Raw genomic sequence first — 22,010 nt, 5'->3', positions numbered from 1 at the left:
AAAAGGCAATGGGATTATTTATGATGAAAAGAGACTCCAGACATGGCATGCCAGGAACACTGATTCTCAGGTGGGTGGAAAGCATTAACATTCTACCCATATTCCATCAGCTTCCTAGGATAATTAAATTGCACTTCCATTTGTACTTCATTCGTTTTACTTCAAGTGTCTTTCCCAACAAATCTCTTTAACTGCAGAGACAGGCTCATAGCAAATTGCCAAGGAAGCAGATGGTCCATGCCAGGGCCCAGGAGGGTTGTGACCAGTCCTGGAGACCCCAGGCTGTGCTTCGACCTGTAATGAGACAGAATGGAAGCAATATCACAACTCTGCTCCCCAGGAACCACTGATAATTGGAGACTATTTGCCTATAGACCCCTTCATTCAGATCTCCCTGAGGGGTTCTGTGAGCCCTAACCCTGAATTAGGGTTCTGATTCTGGGTCAGGAGTTGCGGAGTCAGTTAAGAACTCACCTTCCTGCTCCAGGCTCTCCATCCCCTCATACTGGGCCCATGCAACTGCTCGTCGCTGCTCGGGACTCAGAAAGGCCATTTGCTCAGGAGTGACAGCCACGGCCTGAACACTGGTGAGACTAGATAGCTGGATGGGGCTGAACACCACCTGGGGATGGGAGCAGGCATCAGGACATCCACTGTGGCCCTCTTCTGTGGTCACCTCGGACCCCATCCCATCAGTGCTTACAGCAAATTTAGGAGCAGGGATGACAGAAATGGCCAGAGGGGTAAGGCCCTGGATCTGTCCTCGCAGCAGTGCAGAGAGAGCCAGGTCTGGGATTCCAGCTGTCAAGGCAAGTGGGATGGGCCTCCAGATGTTATCTTACACTGGCCTTCTCTGACTACTCCCAAAATACTCTTCCTCAGACCTTCCCCAGCACATCTCAAACCTCTCAAGCTAGGTGTCTCTTAGACTCCCACCTTAGGATTCCAGAGCGGTCCTCCACCCAGTCTGTCCATGATGTGGAACCAGCCCCTGACATCCAGTCTCCCTATACCTGCTATTGTGCCAATTTCAGTGAAGATCTCGGGCCCCCAGTTACTGACTGGGCCAAAGCCACCAGGCAGCACCAGGAGCTGGGCCAGAACCTCCAGTTGCTCTTCAGAACATGGAAGATGCAAGTTGCCCAGGAAGAGAGCCGCTTGGCTGTGGAAGAGTGGGAAGAGAAGGGAGGAGGATTCAGCCATGGTGACAGGGTCCGTGGTCATGAGTTGGTGGTAGCGATGACTTTAAGTGAGATCGCTTCTTCCACGGGGTCACTCCCTCATGATCCTTCCCCAGTGAGCCCACCTTCCCCACAGGACCACCGCCCACACCCTCCTCTACAGTGTGACCTAAACTCCCAACTGCTGATATGCTGTAGCTCCTCAGGGCGAAGTCCACAGAGTGCGTAGCCCAGTGCAGTCAGGTGGAGGAAGTCCAGGTGGCTCACGTGTCGACCACTCTGCCGCAGGAAGCTGGAGACCACGGCCCGGAGCTGGGGTTGGGGCGGAGGCCACAGGATAAGGAGGAAAGTCACAAGGAATTCATGGGTGGTGAACTAGCTGCTTAGGGAAGGGATAAGTGCTACTGGATGTTTTATTAGTAAGACCTGAAGAGCCAATGCTGTACTTAGTCGCTCAGGCGTGTCTGACTCTTTGTGACCCCACGGACTGTAGCCCTCCAGGCTTCTCTGTCCATGGAGATTCTCCAGGCAAGAATACTGGAGTGGGTTGCCATGCCCTCCTCCAGGGGATCTTCCCAACCCTGGGATAGAACCTGGGTCTCCTGCACTGCAGGCAAATTCTTCACCGTCTAAGCTACCAGGGTAGCCTGAAGAGCCAACAGCCATGGGGAAGGTTGAGGATCCAAAAAAAGAGGACAGGAAAAGACAAGGCCAAAGGGAAAGGAGGCAGGAGGAAGTATGTGTCCAGGGCCTCAGTGAGTGAATCACTGCTCTAACTTCCTACTAGTATGGAGTATTAAGAAAAGATAGAAAGCATGGCCAGGTATGGTCACAAGACAGAAATTCCTTGGGCTTTAGATGGCCTGGAGGCATTCGGAAGGTGGTAGAGAGGAGGTAGACGTTACCTGGCCGGAGCTCCAGCCATCTATCTGCCCCAGGGTGCTCAGCACGCCCCAGTCCACCAGGCTCAGCTCCTGGAGTTCCCGCTCTCCTAGACCTATTAAAAGCCGACCCAGCTGCAGGATCTGCTCAGGACGGAATCCCCGGGGGGGACCCCACAACTGGAGAAAGAGAGGAATGGTGTGAATGGGAAAAGCACGGAATTAGGAGTCAGAATGCCGAGGGTCAGTCTTGCCTCCGACCTGAACCGTGTAACTCGAAGCAAATCCCTTGCTTTCTCTGGGTCTTTAGTTTCTTCACCGGTAAAATGAGAGGATTGGATGAAGGTTCCTCTGACTAAGGTGTTATGGAAAGACTCTAGAGTCTCAGTAGGAAAGAACAGCAGATTCTAGTCCACGAGTTCCAACGTGCACCAGACATGGGGTGGGGTTGGCAGGGGCAAGATACAGATGCCCAGACCCAATCTTCAGAGAATCTTTCTTTAGTAAGTCTACAATGGGATCCTCAAGCATTTCAAACACCTGCTCCCCAGATGATTCTTTTTTAAGTAATTTTTTCCCCAGATGATTTTGATACGTGCTAATGTTGGTAACTTCTAGTCCCTCTAACCATTTCACTAGCTTCCTGTCCTCAGTATCTATCCCCTCTGACTTCCTACTCACGATCCAAACCCTCTAATTCTTTTATGTCCTATGTCCCCCATCTCTCATGCAGCTATCCGTTTCCATGTGTCCCATACCACACCCAACCAGGTCCTATGTTCAACCTCCAACCCTGACTGGACTCTCCATCACCAACCTGTTTTGCCTTGCCCATTGCTGCCCGGAGTTCCTCAGGCCCAAGTCCTGGGTCTCCTGCAAATAGTGTGAGGCAGTCCTCAAAGTCCAAGAGCTCCATCTCTGCGATCTGGGTTGCAGACCAGGCTGATGGGAATGTCCCTCGTATATCTGCACAGTTTGGCACAGGTTCTAAAGGAGGAAGGCAGGGTCAGGGGGTCAGTGCAGTACTAAAGCATGCCCAGAGTGGTCAGGTCCAGGGTCATGACAGGTGGGGGCCTCCTTTCAAAAAAAAAAGCCCAGAGAGATATCTATAGATGGAACAACACCTCCAACCTTTAAAGGACAGGCTAACATGGGCAGTATGGCTCAAGGGATTACTGTAGTGTGAGATTCGTAGGACTCAAAGATATTAGAATGGGTGACTGGGGAGGACAAGCCCCTCATTGTATAGATGGGAGACTGAAGGGCTTGCCCAGGGACTGAGTGGCTGATCTCGGTTGAAACCCAGGTTCCTACCCCAACAGTGTCACCTTCCTCCATCCTAAGCCTCTTCCCAGCAGAGAGCGCCACACTTATCCAAGCCTAGAGCCGAGTCAGTTGATAACAGCGTTAAGAGAGCAAGGAAAGGGGAGTCCTGGGCTAATAACGTAATGAGTGGTAAATTCACAGAGCTATAGAACCCTACAACTGGAAGAGTCCTTGAAGATCATCCCTCACTGCTCTGGGCTTTATAGATTAAAAAACCCCAACCTGGAGTGACGTTGTACAAATCTGCTCAAAGGGCACAAGTCTGATTGCACGGTTGGATACTTCTTCCTGTACCCCTTGCTGGACGTATGGGCATCCGGGCAGTCTCACCTGGGAGGTTCTCTGCAGCAGGCCGCACAAGCCCAGCTACCAGCGCTGCTTTCTTGGGAGCAAGCTGTGGCGCCGCACACAGCTGTCCAGCTCTGCTCTGCTCCCAGCTCCGCTGCTTCTCGAGGAGTCGCTCCAGGGTCTCTGGGCCCAAGGCCTCCTGAGAGAGAAGGTGGAGGGAGGGTGGGCAGACCCAGGCACATCAGGAGCAGCTGCTACAGCTGAAATTCTGAAGTCCTGTCTCTTTTCAGCAGACTCCCCCAGATTTGGGCTTCACATCCTTTGCCTTCAACTTCCTTGGCCTCAGCGCTCCCGTGAACTAGCTCCCCAGTCCCCTCTCTGCTCTTGCTCCCTCCTGCGTTCCTTCATCTCACCCTGGGGATCAAGGAAATAGCCTCGGGAGACAGAGTGAATACTAGGCGTCCAGCTTGCTCGACTTCATCCTGGCTCCATAACTCTGGTTTCCTGAGGGACAGAAAGAAGATGAGGATGCTGAATGGACTGGGAGGAAGAGCAAAGACATGCTGAGACTGGGGACTCAGGGCTCCAAGGGCCTCTGGCATACTGAATGGGCTGCCGCTGAGGAGGGTGGTTGAGAGGAATCTGGACTTCGCGGAGGCCCATACCCAAGAACAGGCTCCTGCAGCAGCAGCAATCCCAGCTCTGTGGCAAAAGGCCCTCCGAGGCAGAAGCCTTGCAGCTGACTGAGGTGGGCCAGCAGGATCTGCAGGGGGATCCGCCGTGTGCTCTCTATGCCCAGGAATCCAACAAGGGGCCCCAAGGTCTCCAGCACTTCCCTTGACACTGTTGTCTCCTTTGGGGCCTGGAGGGGGATCAGACCTTGGGACGACACACCTCTGACTCAGAGGACCAGTCTCTTTGATCAAGACACAAAGATCTTGTCCTCTAGCTCCTGATCCAAGATCCTATGAAGCTTATTGCCACTGGCTACTTTTCTAAACTATGAGCCCAAACAAGAGCAGGTGGAAAGACTGGGAGGTGGAATCTAAGGAATTTCTAATACTCCAAGGGGTACAGACAAGAAACATGAAACAGATTATCAATGAATGGAACCCAAAGGTAGATCTAGGGCCCTGTAGACAAAAACCTGCCTGGCAGCAAACATTTGAGTCTGGGCCTAGAAGACAGAGCATTGTCTGAGTGGTGACAATGGCCCAGGCCACAGTTCTGAGTCTGGTGGGGGGATTCTTACCAGGTTTTGTAGTGCCCGCTCTGCCAGGGCTGCCCGGTGGAGTGGGGTCAGGGCCAGCAGCTGCTCTGGAGTGCCTCGTACCATTTCCACCACTAACATGATGGATTCATTGGACAGTCTATCCATCAACTGGACTCTGTAGCAATTTGACAACAGGAAGACTTGGAATTGAGCCAAGTTGAGAAGGGAACCACAGAATGCCCCATTCCCCAGACAAGAGGTAACACCAGACCAAACCCTGTGACCCTGGATGCTGCTGCTGCTGCTGCTAAGTCAATTCAGTCGTGTCCGACTCTGTGTGACCCCATAGAAGGAAGCCCACCAGGCTCCCCCGTCCCTGGGTAGGAACTGATATTTAACAGACCCAGATCCATTTTCCACCACAGTGCTTATAGGGAGAGAACAACAGGAGAGACCTATTTCTAGTCTTCTTGAGAAGAAATGACAAACAATCCTACCTCATCTAATAGAATAAAAAAGCCCAGATGTTACGTATCATTAAATCCCCTCCCCCATTTTATGGATTAAAACATAGGTTCACATGGACTTTCCTGGTGGTCCAGTGGCTAAGAATCCACCTGTGACACAGGGGACGTGAGTGGGATCTCTGCTTGACGAACTAAGATAATGCCACAGAGCCTGAGAATGACAACTAGAGAGTCCATCCACCACAAAGAAAGATTCCACTTGACCCAGTGAAGATCTCGAGTACTGCAACTAAGAACCGACACAGCCAAATTAATTAATTATTAGAAAAGAAGAATCCACCTTCCAATGCAGCGGATGTGGGTTCAATCCCTGGTCAAGGCTCCCACAGGCCATGAGCCAAAATGAGGACCCAGCACAGTGAAAAAAAATTTTTTAATTTAATTTAAAATAAATAAAATTAAAAATTAAAACAGGTTCACAGAGACCAAATGGTGGGGTCTTACTCTCCATTCCTATTTCCCACAGGACCACCCTTCCTCTATTTACTGTGAGAAGGTCCCCTCTGGTTTGTATAGTACTACACAATTGACTCTGGAGGAGGGCATGGCAACCCATTTCAGCATTCTTGCCTGGAGAATTCCATGGACAGAGGAGTCTGGCAGGCTACAGTCCACAGGGTTGCAAAGAGTCAGACATGACTGAAGTGACTTAGCACTCATGTACCACAGTTCTTTTAGGTGTTATCTTATTTGATTTTCATGGCAAAACCTGGGGGTAAGAGGTATTTTAGAGAAGGAAATGGCAACCCACTCCAGTACTCTTGCCTGGAGAATCCAATGGACAAAGGAGACTGGCAGGCTATACAGTCCATGGGGTCACAAGAGTCGGACGTGACTTAGTGACTAAACCACCATCACCATCAAGAGGTATTTCCTCATCTCTCTTTCACAAACGGATTTGAATGGCATTTTTAAAAAGCCTTTTTGCAGAAAAATCAGAGTGATACTCTATACTCTACCTAAGGTTGCCAAGTCTGGAACTGGGCCAAGTAGTACAAAAGCCCAAATCTGTGGAAAGACCTTTAAAAATGTAAGGACAGAGTCAGCTCCTTCCCAGAAAGAGTGACTGGAGTCAGCCTTTTCCTGCTCTGACTTACAGTTCAGTTGGCAGTGGGGTGGGGATGGAGATGTTATGGGGGAAGAAAGCCTGTGAGTGAGATACTCATAAACTCCGAGTCTCCAGTTTAGGAGGAGCCCTGGGTTCATCAGTCTTTTCTCTCCTCATCCACATTTCAATCTGCTCTGTAACATTCTTGCTGCGGGGCCATCCAGACTAGGCTTGACCAGCCCAATGGCCAGAACTCACCCCCACAATCTTTCTCATATTGTGCAAAACTCTGATTTTCATTCACTGGTGCTAGCCCTGCCCAGTAGGGTCATTCAGAAACATGCCAGTGTATTTTCTACTTGATGGCTCCTATTTGAACACATTTATCACATGTTTCGGAGGAGCCTGTAGGCTACAGTCCATGGGGTCACAAAGAGTCAGACATGACTGAGCGACTTCACTTTCACTTAATCACATGTTTCATACATTTTCTCTTTACCTACTCCTCTGAACATACTGAGAACACAGTGCCCTAAGGAGACTACAGTCCTGTGGGGGCAGGATTGAACCATTACTTCCCTCAATTTATATATTTAAAGTTCTTTTTTTGGCTACCCCACACAGATTGTGGGATCTCATTTCCCCAACCAAGGACTGAACCCAGGCCATAGCAATAAAAGCCCAGAATCCTAACCACGAAGCCACCAGAGAACTCTCACTTCCCTCATTTTACATATTCTACCACTATTAATAGGGCCTAGGTTATATTAAGACTGCTTGGCAAGTCACATTATAAGATTGCCACCTTCAGCTGCCCCATTTTGGGGGACTTGTTGGGGGAGCCAGTCAACACCTAGAGCAACTTGGAATAGCATCCTTCACTTTAGGCTGTAACTGATGTCAGGGAACAACCAGACAGAAAAGCACCACCTCTGGGGTGTTTCCTAAAGGCAGACTTTCCACCCCAGGCTGAGCCTTCTGAGAATCCAGTATCTCCAGTCGTAGTCTTACGGTAAGTCCAGGAGGAGCTTGGTGTCCAGCCCACTCAGCTCTGGCCCCAGGGTTGCCAGCTCTGGCTCTGGCATTGCCATCCTCCGCTGTAGCTCTGCCCAGATACAGCTCCTCTGTGGGGCAGAGTAGGGACGCAGGTTTAGGACAGAGCTGAACACCGAGCCCTGGTTCTCTACCCGGGTTCCTGCCTCCCTGCTCCCTCTAATGCCCAAGCACCCGTCTCACCAGGCTCCCTCGGACCCCAGTGGGCAGTTGATAGATCATGTGTACCACTTCAAGGAAGTCTGCCATCCAGTTGATCTGCTGCAGAAAGTCACAGGACATGCCCCCTGCCAGCGTACCCAGAGCCCTGTAGGAGTGTGAGTAGGCACATGCTCATACCACACATGCCACAGCCTGTCTGCTCCTTATGGCAACGTTCTCAACACAAGAACAGATGTTCATTTACAGTAATTTGCAGTTTGAGAAATATTTTTTTCCATAGACATTCTCATTGGTCTCCCACACCATTATTGTTTATTAGAGAAGAAAATAAAGATTTACAGAGATCGAGTGACAGTCCAATATCATCCTACTAGAAACGTGGTCAACTGAGGCTAGAACCACATCTTCAGAAGCCCGTGGGTCTTTTGCTGGGGGTGGAGGTAAGGTGATCCTTGCTCCTGTTAATTCCTGCTTGGTCAGTGGCTCTGAGGGGTTAATCAGCAAATATCTATCAGAAGCTTACACTGGGCCAGGTACTGTGTTAGGTACCTTATATCCCTTATCTTGTTTAATCTTTACAACCACCTATGAGGTAGGTACCATTTCAATACTTATTCTAAAGAAGGGGAAAATGAGGCTTAGAGAGGTTGAAAGTCTTGACCAAGATCACGAAGAGGTGACAGGGCTAGGACCTGAATCTGAGTCTTCTGAAAAATCCCTGAGATCCACTCAGGATGGATGCTGTGCTCTAGAAGGGCAGGAGGGTCAGGAGAAGAGGAACCAGAAGACCCACAGGCTGACCTACAGGTCACTGATCCTCATATACCTCCCACCCCCACCCCTGGATATCACATGGTGCCTGTAAGCATGGTAAGCGTTCAAAAAAATGTTAGTTGAATTAAACTCACAGCTCATTACAAGTTACTCACTGCAGATTCCTGAGGGTCAGGTTAGTGGGCACTTGCATCTTCTTCCAGAGAAACTGCGCCTACAAGAGACAGAAAGAGGAGCCTCTTCCCAGCAGAGATATTGCCCAGGAACCTAGGATGCCTTGGACCCAGGGCTGCCACTCCACCCTGTGGGTCCCACAAGCCTCCTACTCTCCCCAGTGCCCACTCCCTGGGAAAGGGAGATCAATGGGGGGAAAGGGGAGGAGGGAAAAGCATCCTAAGGGCTGCTGGGAGTAAGGTGCCCAATCTAGGGCTGAGGGATGGGTGAAGGAGGTGGAAAATGTTGAGAGAAGGGAGTTCTAGGATAGCGGGAAGAATCACCTGCTGCTCAGACCAGGGCAGCTCCCGATAGCGCCTTCGGTCTGCCAGCAGAGCTGCAGAGTCCAACTGTAGCAACTTTAGTGGGAGCAGGGGCAGCAGGCAGTCTGGCCAGATGGTGGGGACGGGCTGTCGGAGGGGTAAAGTGCAGCAGAGCGTCTGGACTGAGGCCTCGGGGAAGAAGGGGAGCTACGGCGGCAGGAGGGGACCTGAAACTGGGAGAAGCTGGAGTGGCAGGTGCCACCCTAGCAGGGCACTCTCCAGAGCCCTCACGGTTGTGGTCAAGGGTCCCTGCGGTCCAGGCACCTGATGGACTAAACTCCCTTAGTCGTTCTGAGCCTTGGTCTCTTTGTCTGAAAGCAGGGTGACTGGTCTGGAGGATTCCTCAGACCTTTGGGGCTTTGACGTTCTAAGACTTTATGCATCGTCCTGCGTCAGGACTGGGAGAGCTGCTAAGGTCTTAGAGGGCACAGAGCTAATGTAGACACTCGGGCCACTTGCAGGGGGAGAATGTGAGGCAGTGGCAGCTGTGTGAGACAGCCCTGGGACGGGGAGAGGAGCTTAGCTGGCAGAAACCACACACACACACAGACACACACACACGTACCTGTCCGGGGATGCACACAGCTGCACCGGTTCCTGCTGCACCCATATTTTTAACACCATTTTTCACCTGCATGAGAATTGGTTCTGTGTGTGTGTGTAAAAGTGGGGAGGTTTGGGGGTCCTTCCCTGGCCACGGGGAAGATGACCCCTCCTAACCAGAGCCCTCCTCCCTGGTTGGCCATCCCCCTGCTGCTCTGTACCCGGAAGGTCTGCAGCAGCGCCGCGGTCTGGCAGGCTGAGAGGCGCGCCAGTTCAGGGGCCAGGCAGGGACAGGCCCGCAGCAGAACTCGCCTCGGGATGGCCTGGAGCGTCTGGGAGCTGAGGCCTGGAAGCAGAGGGTGCAAGGAGCAGAGTTCCTCCAAGGACAGCTGGGGAGTGAGAGAGACAAGAGGCCTGAAGAAGACGGGCCAGGTCGCAGGGAAGGGGCCCATCCCAGTGGAGGGGGCAGCACGGTTGAGGGCTGCTGAGAGGCAGCCCAGGAGGAGGGGGACGGAGAGCTCGGGCCGCTCAGAAAAGTTGCTGCCACTCACGTCACGCCTTGGGAGGAGCCGTCCAAGCAGCAGGACAGCCTAAGGCAGGAGGGGACAGGAAACAGTGCTGAGGCCCTGGCAGCTGGGTCCCCGAACAGGTCCCTAGGGCTCGGCCTCCCAAACTCCCAGCTCCCTCTCCACCACTCCCGTGACCAGCCCGGCTCTGGGCTCTTTTTCATCTGAGGAAAAGGGATGAGGGCATTCTTCTTGGGACAGAGGAAAAGGAGGCTTCGGGAAGGAAGTTGGAAGCCAGCGAGTGGGATAGGCCCACCTGGGCAGGGGTGACCCTGGCTCCTCGCAGGGCGGGAAGCATGGCCCTCAGCTGCGGCTCTGACAGCTCCTGCAGGAAGCGGAGGCCCAGCTGAGGGAAGAGAGGAGCCCAGACCCGCAGCTCCCGGGGGCTCAGCACTGCTCCTCCGGATGAGCGCAGCACCCCCAGAAGTTCATAGGCTACCTGTAACCAAAGAAGGTTTGGGTCTGAAGAGAAAAGACAGGTGAACCTAAAGCCTCCTCTCTAATCCCACATCTGGATATTCCAGGGCCTGGGCTGTGGCTTGTAACCAGGGTTTAGGACAGGAGAAGATTGGGCTCAGGTCATCAAAGGAAATGCTGGAGATGTCGTGGACCAGATGGAGTAGAGTCAGGAAGAGGTGGTAACAGGTGAGCGTGGCCAAGGTGTAAGGAGATTAAGAACGAAGGTGGGTGCGGTGGGATGAGGGCTGGCTCCAACTGTGCTCCAGCTTGGCTGAGATGACTGGGCACATACTCCACACAGACCACCCGCCATGGGAAGCCTGGAGTTCTTGAGGGCCTGGGCCAAGGGGCTCACCCGTCCTTGTGGGCTGAGGGTCCCGTTGGCCGCACATTCCAGCAGCCCCCGTTCTACCGGCCCCATTGGATCATTCAGGGGAACCAGGCTCTGCAGCTCCTCGGGGGTCAGGAAACAGGCGAGGGGCCCCAGCCTGAGGAGGGCATGAAACTGGCCTTCATGTGGTCACTGAGGCTTCTACTAAGGCAGGGACTGTGTGGGTACAAGCACTCTGACCACTAAACTAGGAAACGTGGGTGCCACAAACAGGCCTCGCCCCCAAGGCCCTTGATGCACCGGGGCCACTGCCTCCTCTGCTGCCCCTTCCTTCCCGGGACCCCACCCCATCCTGGCAGCTGTACCTGCCTCTCTGCAGCTCTGTCCGTGATCACTGGCCTCACAGGCACTCACCTGCGCACCTGCTCCTCTCCGTCCTGGACGCTCTGGTTCACCAGGCTTCGTAGCACATGTCGGGCGTGTCCTGGCCCGAGACCTGCCGCTGGCCAGCTGTCCTCCAGGGCCTGGATCTGGGGTGGGGAAGGTCAGCTCGTGTTGGGATCACTGTGGGACACTTGTGGGAAGGGGTTCACTAGGAGACAGGTCACAGATGCCATCCCACCTGGCCAAAAGCGGGCTAGTCAAATAAATGAATTGTTCTCATACCTGGTGAGGACTGAGCTGCAGAAAGTTCTCCAGAGGGAGATGGGGGAGCAGGGGCAGTGCTGCCCAGAGTAGTTCCTGGGGCCAGGCGGGCACTTCCCCAAACAGCTCAGGGGCCAGCAATCGCCTTGCCAGAGCCTCCTTCTGTTCAGGCCTCATTCCAGGGCTGTAATCCCGGATGGCGGCCAGGCTGGGGAGAGAGTGGGTATCACTCCTTTGCCCTGTCCCCTGGCTCTGTGCAGCCCTGCTGTTATGGACAAGAAGGACTCCCAAGTTTTAATAGAAGGGGCTGTTCTGTGTGTGTGGGCTTCCCTGGTGGCTCAGCTGGTAAAGAATCTGCCTGCAATGCAGGAGACCTGGGGTCAATCCCTGGGTTGGGAAGGTCTCTTGGAGAAGGGAATGGCAACCCACTCCAGTATTCTTGCCTGGAGAATCCCCATGGATAAAAGAGCCTGGTGGGCTTTAAGTCCATGAGGTTGCAAAAACTTGGACATGACTGAGTGACCAAGCATAGCACAGCTCTGGGTGGGTGGGGTTGACCCTGGCAGGATCAGGAGGAGTAGTACAGGGTCCTTACACACTGTCATTGGCCAACAGGGATGGTGGGAAGCGCATCAGGTCAGAGACAGCCAAGAAGGGGATGAGCGGTGAGAGGTCAATGAAGAGCTGGGAGGTGAGGCGTGGGTACCGCTGCAGCAGCAAGGCTGTCAGGCGACCCAGGGCCTGCCCCTCAGATGGTGGCACCTGTGGGGGCACGGGAACAGATGCCAGCTCGGGAGATGCCCACTCTCCTGGCCCCGGCCCTTCTTGCATTCCTTCTTCTGCTGAAGCAAGCCTGCTGCCCGCCTGGTTCCAGGTGTTCTTGATGCCTAGACGTCCCCCGCCACCCTTGTCCCCGTCTCCCTCCATGCCCACCTGCAGCTGGGCCCAGGAACGGTGCATGAGCGTCAGGAAGCCCTGAGCAGCCTCCCTCTCTGCTGAAAGCACCAGCTGCTGGAGGTTTTCCGGCGGCATGTGCAGGTATGCCTGGGCACGGGAGGTCATGGTGGTTACGGCCTCACTGGGCACGGATCACCCAGCCTGCCCACAAATCCTACCCCCATCTGTTACCTGCACTAGAATCTGCAGGGCCCAAACACTCTTCTCTCTCTGCAGCAGATCCCACAGCACGGGCTGGTGGGAAGACAGACAAGATGCCAGGAGAGTTGTCCCCTCTGTCCCTCCCGCAGCTTCCCCAGGTCCACTCACTAGGATGCTTGTCCTTCTTCTGAAGCTGTGTGTGTGTCTCCTTTAGGTCAGGGACCCCATTCTCTAACTTCTTCTATAGCCTTTGCCATGGCTGGCTCAGTAAATATTTGGAGATATGAACCAAATTTGGAGGAGGGCATGGCAACACACTACAGTATTCTTACCTGGAGAATGCTATGGACAGAGGAGCCTGGAGGGCTACAGTCCATAGAGTCGAAAAGAGCCATACAGGACTGAAGCGACTTACCACGCACACACATGAACCAAATTATTACATTTCACTGGTCCCAGGAATTGAGAAAGGTGGGCCCTATCATGGAGTAAGGACTCTACATTCCCCACAGCATCTAGCAAAGTGCTTTACACTTAACGGGAACTCAATGAATGAACTATGGTGTTCACATATTCCAGCCCCTTCACTCTACAGAGAAGAAAACAAAGCCCAGGAAAATCAAAGTAAATTGGCTAAGACCACGCCTGTGGCATAGTCAAACCTAAAACTTCTGATCTGCAGTCACCCTGAATTTTTCTCATTTCTGCCTTATCTTCCTATATTTTTCCAGTTTCCAATTCTCACTCTCTAGGGACAGAATTAGAGCCCTCTAACTTGATCCCTTTCCTTTCTGAAGCAGAAAGGAGGTAAATCAAAGAGTCAGAAAGAATAATGAGATAACATTTATTATATATTGTTTGTATATCATATACTAGCGCTAAGCCCACAGCCGGTGTCATCTGATGTAATCCTGACAGCCACCCTAAAAAGAGTGGCACCATTATTCTCCACTGTTTTTTCTTTTTTTGTTTCTGAGACTTTTTTTTGGCTGTGCCACACTGAATGTGAGATCTTAGCTCCCCATCAAGAGGTTGAGCCCGTGCCCTTGGAATGGAAGTGTGGAGTCTTACCCACTGAACGGTCAGTAAAGTCTCTCCACCATTCATTTATAAATGACACAAGTATTGTTCGGAGAGGCTGAAAATTTGTCCAGGGTTGATCACAGAACTAAGATGTGAACCCAAGCCTGGATGACAGAGCTGCGAGCTTAACCACTGCACTGCTGCCTCTCAGTGAGATAGAGAATTCCCGTGGAGACCCTTCCCTCTGCTCCAGGAACTTTCACCTTGGCAGATCACTCACGCTGAAGCAGGCCAGCAGCTCCATCTTGCTTAAAGCAGGGCTGGAGCTGTCAATGGGGTCAAAGCCCGGGGTTGGCTGTTCCTCCTGTTCCAGGAACTCCCCGACCGTCCGCAGCACACTTCGCCGGCCCTCTGGGCGGAAGGCATCCCAGAAGGAGCAGTTGTCTGGGAGACTGGAGAGCATCAGAGCCTGACCCAGCATTCCCTGGGCCTCGTTCCCTCCGGCCCCCGGCCCCAGGAGGAAGGTCAGCAGGCGCAGGAGATAGTGTAGGCGTGTGGGGTGGGCAAGGGCTGGCACGGAAGACTGACAGCGTGGCAGCTGGGACAGCATGCCAAGCAGGAAGGGGCCTGGGGCCAGGCAGAGTGGGGACGGTCCCAGCGGTGGCAGAGAGGGCAGAAGAGGGCCCAGTAACCCCTCCAGGAAGCAGGTATCATTGCCCCCACGACTTATCCTGCACTGGCCAGCTAGCCAAGGCCAGGAGGGCACCAGGGCCTCGTACATGGTGTCGTTGGCACAGACCATCAGCAGGAAGCTGCCCCCATCTGGGCAGCGTTCCCCACATGGTCCGATGTAGCAAGGGGGGAATGCTGTGACATCCGGGGTGGGGCCCTGGCACACGTGCTGAACCCAAGCCTGGTTGCTGGGGGGCACAGCCTGCAGACTCGCCTCCCCACAGAGCCGCTCGGCCCACAGAGTCTCATTCTCCAAGAAGCAGCCCCAGAAGATCTCTGGGGTCAGGGGGACAGGGGGCAGGCCTTCAGGGCAGCTGGTGGGGGGTGGGAGCAGGCCAGCACAGAGCCGCTTTACCAGGCGGCGGTTGGGGCCTGAGAGGGTGGAAAAGGAGAGGTTGCCACAGATGGTGTCTAGGAACTGCTCAGGAAACTGGTCGTGGCAGGCCTGGAGCCAACCTTGGGCACCTGGCGCCCATGAGACTGCATACCACACAGCTGTCTGGCAGATGGCAGCGGTGCTGGGAGGGGGCTGCGGGGTGACAGGCTTGGCGTGCTGGCAGAGCAAGTGGATGGAGAAGTTGGAGATGCTGTAGGGTGGTGCCGGACCTGAGAGGCTCTCGCAGAGGGCCTCCAGAGAGACGGCCCGCCGCTGGCGAGGGCTGATGTGGGCTGAAGGCTGGGAAATCCTAGGCAGAGGCACCCCCGTGCTCAGGCAGTGGAGGAGGGCAGGGGGTGGGGGTGGCGATCCAGACAGAAAGCCCAGTGCCCGGACATCCCAGGAGAGGTTGTGCCGGATGCCCCTGGGAGCAGAGGGAGGAGTAGGCAAGCAGCTGGTCAGTTTACATTTCCTCCACTTGAGGTTTCTGGCCCTGGCCCAGAGCCCTGCAGGGAGGGTGACAAGCATAGGCTTTTCCAAAAGTGAGGTCCCTGGGAGCGACGGTGTTACTGGTTTAAATGTTGGGGTGGGGGAGGGGAGAGAGATCTGTCCTGCCAAGGCACAAAGTCACCTGGAGTGGCCCAGCCAGAGCCCCTTCTGTCCGCCTGGCCCCCTTCTTTCTCCTTTCTGCACACGCTTTTAGGTAGATTAAATAAAACCTTTGGTTGGCCTCAGAGCAGGACACCTGCCCAGCGACTGAATATGTCCACCTGTGCTCTGTACTGTTGTACCCAAACAGTAAGGGGTGTAGGAATCAAACCTTGTCCTCTCTTCCCATACCCTATCTTTATTAGTTAACATCAAGCACTACGTGCCAGGCATGGGCTTCCCAGGCGGCGCTAATGGTAAAGAACCTGCCTGCCAATGCAGCAGACGTAAGAGATGCGGTTCGATCCCTGGGTCAGGAAGCTCCCCTGGAGGAGGGCATGGCAACCCACTCCAGTATCCTTGCCTGGAGAATCCCATGGACAGAGGAGCCTGGCGGGCTACAGTCCATAGGGTCACAAAGAGTCGGACGTGCCTGAAGCTCCTTGGCAGGCACACACTCCTTCCAGGTGGTTGACACACACAGTACCAACTCATTTAATCCCTTGCGAAAACTCCGAGGCAGTTAATATCACCCACGGTTCACGAGTGAGGAAACTGAGCCATAGAATGATACTCTAACCTGCCCAAGGTCACACGGCTAGGAGGAGGTGAAGCTGGGTCGCCGACCACCAACCGTCACCCTCCCAGACCACTAAACCACAGCCTTCCCATCAGCTTCCTCTCCTGCCTTGAAGGCTGATGGCTTCCCAGACCCCGCCCCTCAGAACTCCTCTCTCCTTACTCACCACAAGAGCAGCTGCTGAAGGTTGCCTAGGAAGAAAAGGGAAAGGAAGAGGACTACCCCGGTCTCAACCTTGCTGGCCCTGCCACAGCCCAGCCCCGGACCTGGTGGCACTCACCTCCCTGGCACTGCCCATTGGCATCAGGCTCTGGCTGCCCCAGAATGGAAAAGACCTCATCCTGCAGGGAGTCAGTGATGCGCAGCAGCCCCTCCTGGAAGGTAGCATAGAGGGGGGCCCCCACTGTGCGCAGCAGACCCCCCCAAAGAGCCTCCTCAGAGCCCGGCTCCCCCACTGGGGCAAGCAAACCCAGCAGACCCTGCAAGAGGTGGGGGACTGGCTCCCTCCCATCGAGGCCCGTGGTGTTGGCGGGGTCCATGCTGGGCTGCACCTGCACCAGGGCTTGCCAGCGCGTGCCCTCTAACAGCAGCAGCAAAGAAGGCAACCAGTCAGCTGCCAGAACGCAGTCAGAGGGCCCATCACGGATGCAGGGGGGCCGGGTTGGGGTAGGGGGTCCCCTGGGAACTAAGGCTCCCAGCAGCACCTCCACGAGTCCACTCAGCACACCTGCCTGGTGCCCCAGGAAGTCCCGGGGGGTCTGCTCCTGTCCCAGCAGGGCCAGCACGTCCGCTAGCAGCCCTAGCATTGGCTCCCAGTCCGGGCTGCCCCTCAGCGTCACTAAGAAATCATGGAGCCGGAGGGCAGGGGGCTGGAGGGGTGGGGGCTCTCCCACTGGTCCCTCCCCCATTCTCCCAGGCTCAAAGGAAGAAGAAATGTTGGCCAGGAAGGCAGAGAACCGTGAGCGGCTGAGGGACCCCTGGGGAGCCTGGTCCAGAGCAGAGAGCGCCGACTTCAGGAGGGAGAGACCTGAGTCCAGGGACTGAGACCCAGTGGGGACCAGAGTCACTGGAAGGAGAGTAACCGGAAATCACCAAGGAGGGAAAAGCCTGGGACCCAAATTCAGCCCTGGCCTGGAGCCCAGTCCCTGCCTGGATGAGGTGCAGAAGATGGTGAGCTGAGGCCCTTTCAACAACCCACATTAAATCTTGGCCTGATTTCTTAAACTTCATTTATTTTTTTCTCTAACCAGTTAATCTCTGCATTCTTAAGTCTCTTTCCAGCGACCATCCCCATCATGCCCAGCCCAGCTCACTGTCCCCCTCACCTGCACAGGACAGCAGCAGCAGGGGCCGGAGGCTCAGAGCCATGTTTCCAGAAAAGTGCAGGTACTAGAGGTGAGTTCTGGTTATTCTTACCTTGTGTGGGAGAGCCAGGTGAGGACAGGGGACGGCAGGCAGCCCGAGTCTCCGCTGACACCGTAGTGTGGTCTTTCAGGAAACAATATCTGTAACCTGACAGCAGGTTTGTCACCTGAGCCACTGACTACCCGATCCTTTGGCTCTGGAGAAGGAGTGCCCCTGTCAGAGGGACCAGTGATAGGGGATCCCAGGGGACCCTGGGAGGAATCCGAGGATATAGCTTCAGTTAGGAGCCAGGGTGCAGATAAGAGGAGGCAGACATAGAGATGGAGCAGTTCTGGAGATCAGGAATGTAATCTAGAAGGGTCTGCAGAAACATATAAAAATAACATTAAATAATAATATCAGAAATATAAGGGGGAAAAAAAGGGCCCATGGGAGCTAAAAAGCAAGTAAAATTCAAGGGAATTGAGGAAGAAAGGGGGCCAGGAGAAAGGATCTGAGCAGTCAGGTGCATACAGAGAAAAGGAAGGAAGCCAAAGGTCTGGTCCAAGGATGGAGCACTTGGGAAGAGAGGGACTCTTCCAGAGCCACAAAATGTTAAGAGTTGGGCAGGACTTCAGAGATCACACAGACCAAATCTCTCACGCCATGGATAAGAAAACAGACCCAGAGAGGAGTGACTTGCTTATTCGGTCACTCCAGGGTTTGGATTTGTCCTCTGGCCTTCTTCCCGTGGCCCAGGTGAAAGCCCTTAGAAAATTCTGAGGTGAGGAAAGAAAGAAAGAAACCAGGTTAAATTCCTACCCAAGGGGCTACTCCTCACACACACATGTGTATGCACACAGAGGGAGGGAGAAAGAGACGCCGCTCTTAGAGCAGAGAGATCCATCTCTCTGATCCGGTCAGGGCGAGAAGGCTTGTCTGCCCTCCGTTTATATATCTCCAAGGCCTTCACTTGACACCAGCTCTAAAGAGTAATTCAACACCAAGGTTTCACTCAAACCACATTCTCTTCTTCTTTCCTTAGAACTCTTCTTTATTCTATTGCCCAAACCCTTACGTTCAAATCCATTATTACTGCACCTCGGTCCTAGAAGTTTCACTTAAGACCATAGAATTTTAGAACTGGAAAAGACTTGAGGAATCCTCTGGTAAAAACTTCTCATTTTGTGGATGAGGAAATGGAGCCCCAAAGAAGCAGAATAACTTGGCCCACAACATTCAAAGGAGGTGAGGGCGGTGCTGGGATTTTCCAAAATGAGTCAAAAAGTTAGAACCAATGAAATGATCTATTGCCTCACTGTGCCAATATTTTCTCTTTGCTCATCAAAGTTACCACATCTAGTCTGAAAAACAGAGAGGAGAGTCAGAGGAAGAATATGGCCTGGGTTCCCAACAGTTTTCTGCTCCTGGTTCCAACCCATCCTGCAATCCACTAAATTTCTGACCTTCGCTCTGTAACAACCCTCTTAAAATAAATTCTCCCTTTTGCTGATAAGGTAGCAAAATATGACTTGACTGGATTCAAATCCTGGCTCCCACATATCCCTGGCAGTTTGTCCTGGGCAGTTTCTAAACTTCTCTGTGTCACCAGTGTTCTTTTCGGCCAAAATGAGAAATACTAGTATAGCGTTGTCATGAGTATTAAATTTGATAAGGCATTTAAAGTATTCATTCATTTAAAGCATTCATTCTTTCATTCAATTCAATGCCAGTGCCTGGCATTCATTCAAAAAAATAACTACGTATCATGTGCTAGTCTCTGTACAGAATAAACATTCACTAAATGTGACTATTATTATTAGTCTAGCTCAATATGATTCTTTTAGCTGAATCTAAAGAGTCGTAATTAATACAGAAATTGTTACCAAGAGGTAGCGTCTTGAGTGAAAGACCTTTAGAACAAGTATGGAACTAGCTGAGTCAAGCAGAGAAGGGAACAATGAGGACTTCCTCAAACCAGAATGGGAAATTCTTGGCAGTCCACCAGATGATGAAGCAGATTAAGCAGTCCTGTTGCTGCCAAGGATTCAGACTATGTGGCAACTGAGGGTGAAGTGCTTAGGGTTTATAGCAAATATGTCAGCTTTATTGATGCTAAAGCTGAAACTCCAATACTTTGGCCACCTCATGCGACGAGTTGACTCACTGGAAAAGACTCTGATGCTGGGAAAGGTTGGGGGCGGGAGGAGAAGGGGACGACGGAGAATGAGATGGCTGGATGGCATCACCGACTCTGTGGACATGAGTTTGAGTGTACTCTGGGAGTTGGTGATGGACAGGGAGGCCTGGCGTGCTGTGATTCATGGGGTCGCGGAGAGTCGGACACGACTGAGCGACTGAACTGAACTGAACTGAACTGATTCAATATAAGCAAGTTACTGCTTATAGTCTGGTAAAAGTTCAACAAAAGCCAGACAAGTTCCAATCCATGGATAAGCAAATGGTAAGAGAAATCCAGAACCAACAAACTGAAGTGACAGGGGTCCAGAGCAGGAAATTAATCATGTGTTTTGCCTAAGTGAAGTGGGTTAGATTGGTGGGGTGATTGCTATGCTCTGTGATCTGGCAACTGGAATGGAGATACTTGGGAGGAGCCAAGAGAGTTGAGAGATCTGAAACATCCTCAATTCCCCCAAAACCCAAACCCTACAAGGCGCTTTCTGATTAGAACACAGGCTTCCCTTTGAAAGCATTTGGGATCTTAGTTCCCGCCCTGACCTGGGATTGAGCCTGTGCCCCCTCCAGTGGAAGCTTGATGTCTTAGCCTCTGGACTGCAGGGAAGTCCCATTTTCCTCCCTTTCCAGTTTGCCTTTTGTAACTGAAATATAAATATATACTGCTCACTAAGAACCCAAGCAACCCCCAGATCTCTTGCAGTTAGGTGCAGTCAGGTGATTAGTCATGGCTAACGGATAGTAAATGACCAAAGAGCTTAAGAGCGAGGGAGTGATGCTGTTGAGTAACCTGGAAACCACACGTTGAGAGAGCAGTGTCATGAGGCCAATCAGCCCCGATTTATCACGCAGCATTTAGAGTCAATTCTTATTTGTGAATCCTGTCTTTGCAGAGTTTCCTCTGCTCACTAACATTTATTTGTGACCCCAAAATCAGTATCCATGGCAATCTCACAATCATTCACAGACGTATGCAGAGTGGTGAAAAATCTGAGTTGCTTGGCGTACATCCCTAGCTGAGGTCAAACAAGGCAGTATTCGTTGTTGCCCATACTACCCTGAATGTGCTTCATCTCGTCTCATCTTGGGATCAGCAGGGCCGGGCCTGGTTGGCACTTGGATGGGAAACAAGGCAATACTCTACCTTCTTCTCACACTGTAAATAAGCATCCTTTTCACTATCTATCTAGTGCCGCAATTTTAGTATTTTTGTGCTTTTTGTTAGTAATTTCACTTAAAATGGTCTCCCAGCTTAGTGCTCCTAAGCACAGGAAGCCTGCAATGCACCTTATGAGAAAACGTGTGTATGATAAACATTATTCAAGCATGAGTTATAGTACTGTTGAAAGAGGTCAATGCTACTGAATCAGCAACATATTGTAATTAAGTAAGGTGTCTTTAAACAGAAACACCTTACAAAAAACATCATATAGGAGGGAAGGGGAGTTTGGGGAAGAATGGATACATGTATATTAATGGGTGAGCCCCTATGCTGTCCACCTGAAACTGTCACAATATTACTAATCAGCTATAACTCCATTACAAAAGGAAGTTTAAAATAAAAACACCATAGATAAAACAAAGTTATGTATCTCCATCCATTGATATTTGAAGATGTGAGGGATATTTGGAGATCATAAGGGTAAACTATGGTCCAAAGTTAAAATTTATTACAAACCATATGCAAAAAAATTTTAATTACATCACAACAGTATCTAAATCCTAACTTTTCTTCCAAAATGCTCTTGAGGAACCATCATAGTTACCTGGCATAGAGTTTGAATCTCTTCCTTGACTCAAGGATAGTTATAGATGGGCTTCTCTGATAGCTCAGCTGGTAAAGAATCCGCCTGCAATGTGGGAGACCTGGGTTTGATCCCTGGGTTAGGAAGATCCCCTGGAGAAGGGAAAGGCTACCCACTCCAGTATTCTGGCCTGGAGAATCCTATGGACTGTATTGTCCATGGGGCCGCAGAGTCCAACACAACGGAGCGATTTTTACTCACTCACAGCAGGGATACTAGGTCCGAGCAAGGATAAAAAGGAAGTTGGAGGAGTAATGGACTCATTGCCAGTGGGGCTTGATCCTTAGGCCCTGAAATATTTTTATTTCGTCAGAAAAAAATTTTTTTGGTTGTGCCTGTGGGGCTTGTGGAATGTAGGATCTTAGTACCCCACCCAGGGATTGAACCTGGGCCCTTGGCAGTGACTGCGTGGAGTCCTGACCCCTGAACTGCCAGGGAATTCCCTGAGCAGCATCTTTGAGTAATTTTTCTCAGAGTAGGGTCTGAGGACCAGCAGAATTGGCTTCACTTGTTGACATGCTAGAAAGTACAGAATCTCAGATCCCATCCTCAGGGCCTATTGAATCAGGTGTTATATACACACATTAAAATTTCAAAAGCACATTATAGCTATATGATGACTGATTCCCCTTCTGGCTTTTTATACCTAACCTTCTTAAATGAATGGCCTGTGCT

The 22,010-nt window shown here is 52.1% G+C and overlaps 1 protein-coding gene across 2 annotated transcripts; it reads right to left on the bottom strand.

Moving 5' to 3' along the window:
* Positions 1 to 165: 165 nt before the first annotated feature.
* Positions 166 to 17,358, bottom strand: STRC (stereocilin). Of its 2 annotated transcripts, none has more exons than XM_088829778.1 (29): positions 17,316 to 17,358; positions 16,271 to 17,056; positions 16,157 to 16,181; positions 13,935 to 15,186; positions 12,662 to 12,724; positions 12,467 to 12,577; positions 12,129 to 12,295; positions 11,555 to 11,741; positions 11,303 to 11,418; positions 10,913 to 11,045; positions 10,355 to 10,537; positions 10,084 to 10,122; positions 9,754 to 9,921; positions 9,549 to 9,620; positions 8,951 to 9,076; positions 8,609 to 8,667; positions 7,701 to 7,824; positions 7,476 to 7,588; positions 4,929 to 5,064; positions 4,342 to 4,538; positions 4,090 to 4,180; positions 3,719 to 3,875; positions 2,880 to 3,049; positions 2,087 to 2,242; positions 1,351 to 1,493; positions 1,014 to 1,162; positions 704 to 801; positions 475 to 622; positions 166 to 294 (listed from the first exon to the last, which is right to left on the bottom strand). In XM_088829778.1, exons 1-29 carry the CDS (start codon positions 17,356 to 17,358, stop codon positions 206 to 208), a joined length of 5,301 nt encoding a protein of 1,766 aa, XP_088685904.1. In that variant the 3' UTR covers positions 166 to 205. The 2 variants fall into 2 exon arrangements, with proteins under 2 accessions (XP_088685904.1, XP_055273600.2); XM_055417625.2 differs by having other exon boundaries at positions 9,555 to 9,620.
* Positions 17,359 to 22,010: the final 4,652 nt, after the last annotated feature.

This window comes from Moschus berezovskii, chromosome 21 (assembly GCF_049115385.1).
Source record: "Moschus berezovskii isolate FMDL1 chromosome 21, NW_MosBer_1.0, whole genome shotgun sequence".
NCBI classification, from domain to species: Eukaryota; Metazoa; Chordata; class Mammalia; order Artiodactyla; family Moschidae; genus Moschus; species Moschus berezovskii.
This window is presented reverse-complemented; position numbering and strand designations above follow the sequence as displayed.

Coding starts and splice junctions, on each gene's coding strand:
- STRC (XM_088829778.1), bottom strand. CDS start 17,358: ATGGCTCTGAGCCTCCGGCCCCTGCTGCTGCTGTCCTGTGCAG. Junction 11,419..11,554: donor TGCAGCTCAGTCCTCACCAG/GTATGAGAACAA, acceptor TCCCCACCCCAG/ATCCAGGCCCTGGAGGACAG. Junction 10,538..10,912: donor CCCTCAGCCCACAAGGACGG/GTGAGCCCCTTG, acceptor CTTTGGTTACAG/GTAGCCTATGAACTTCTGGG.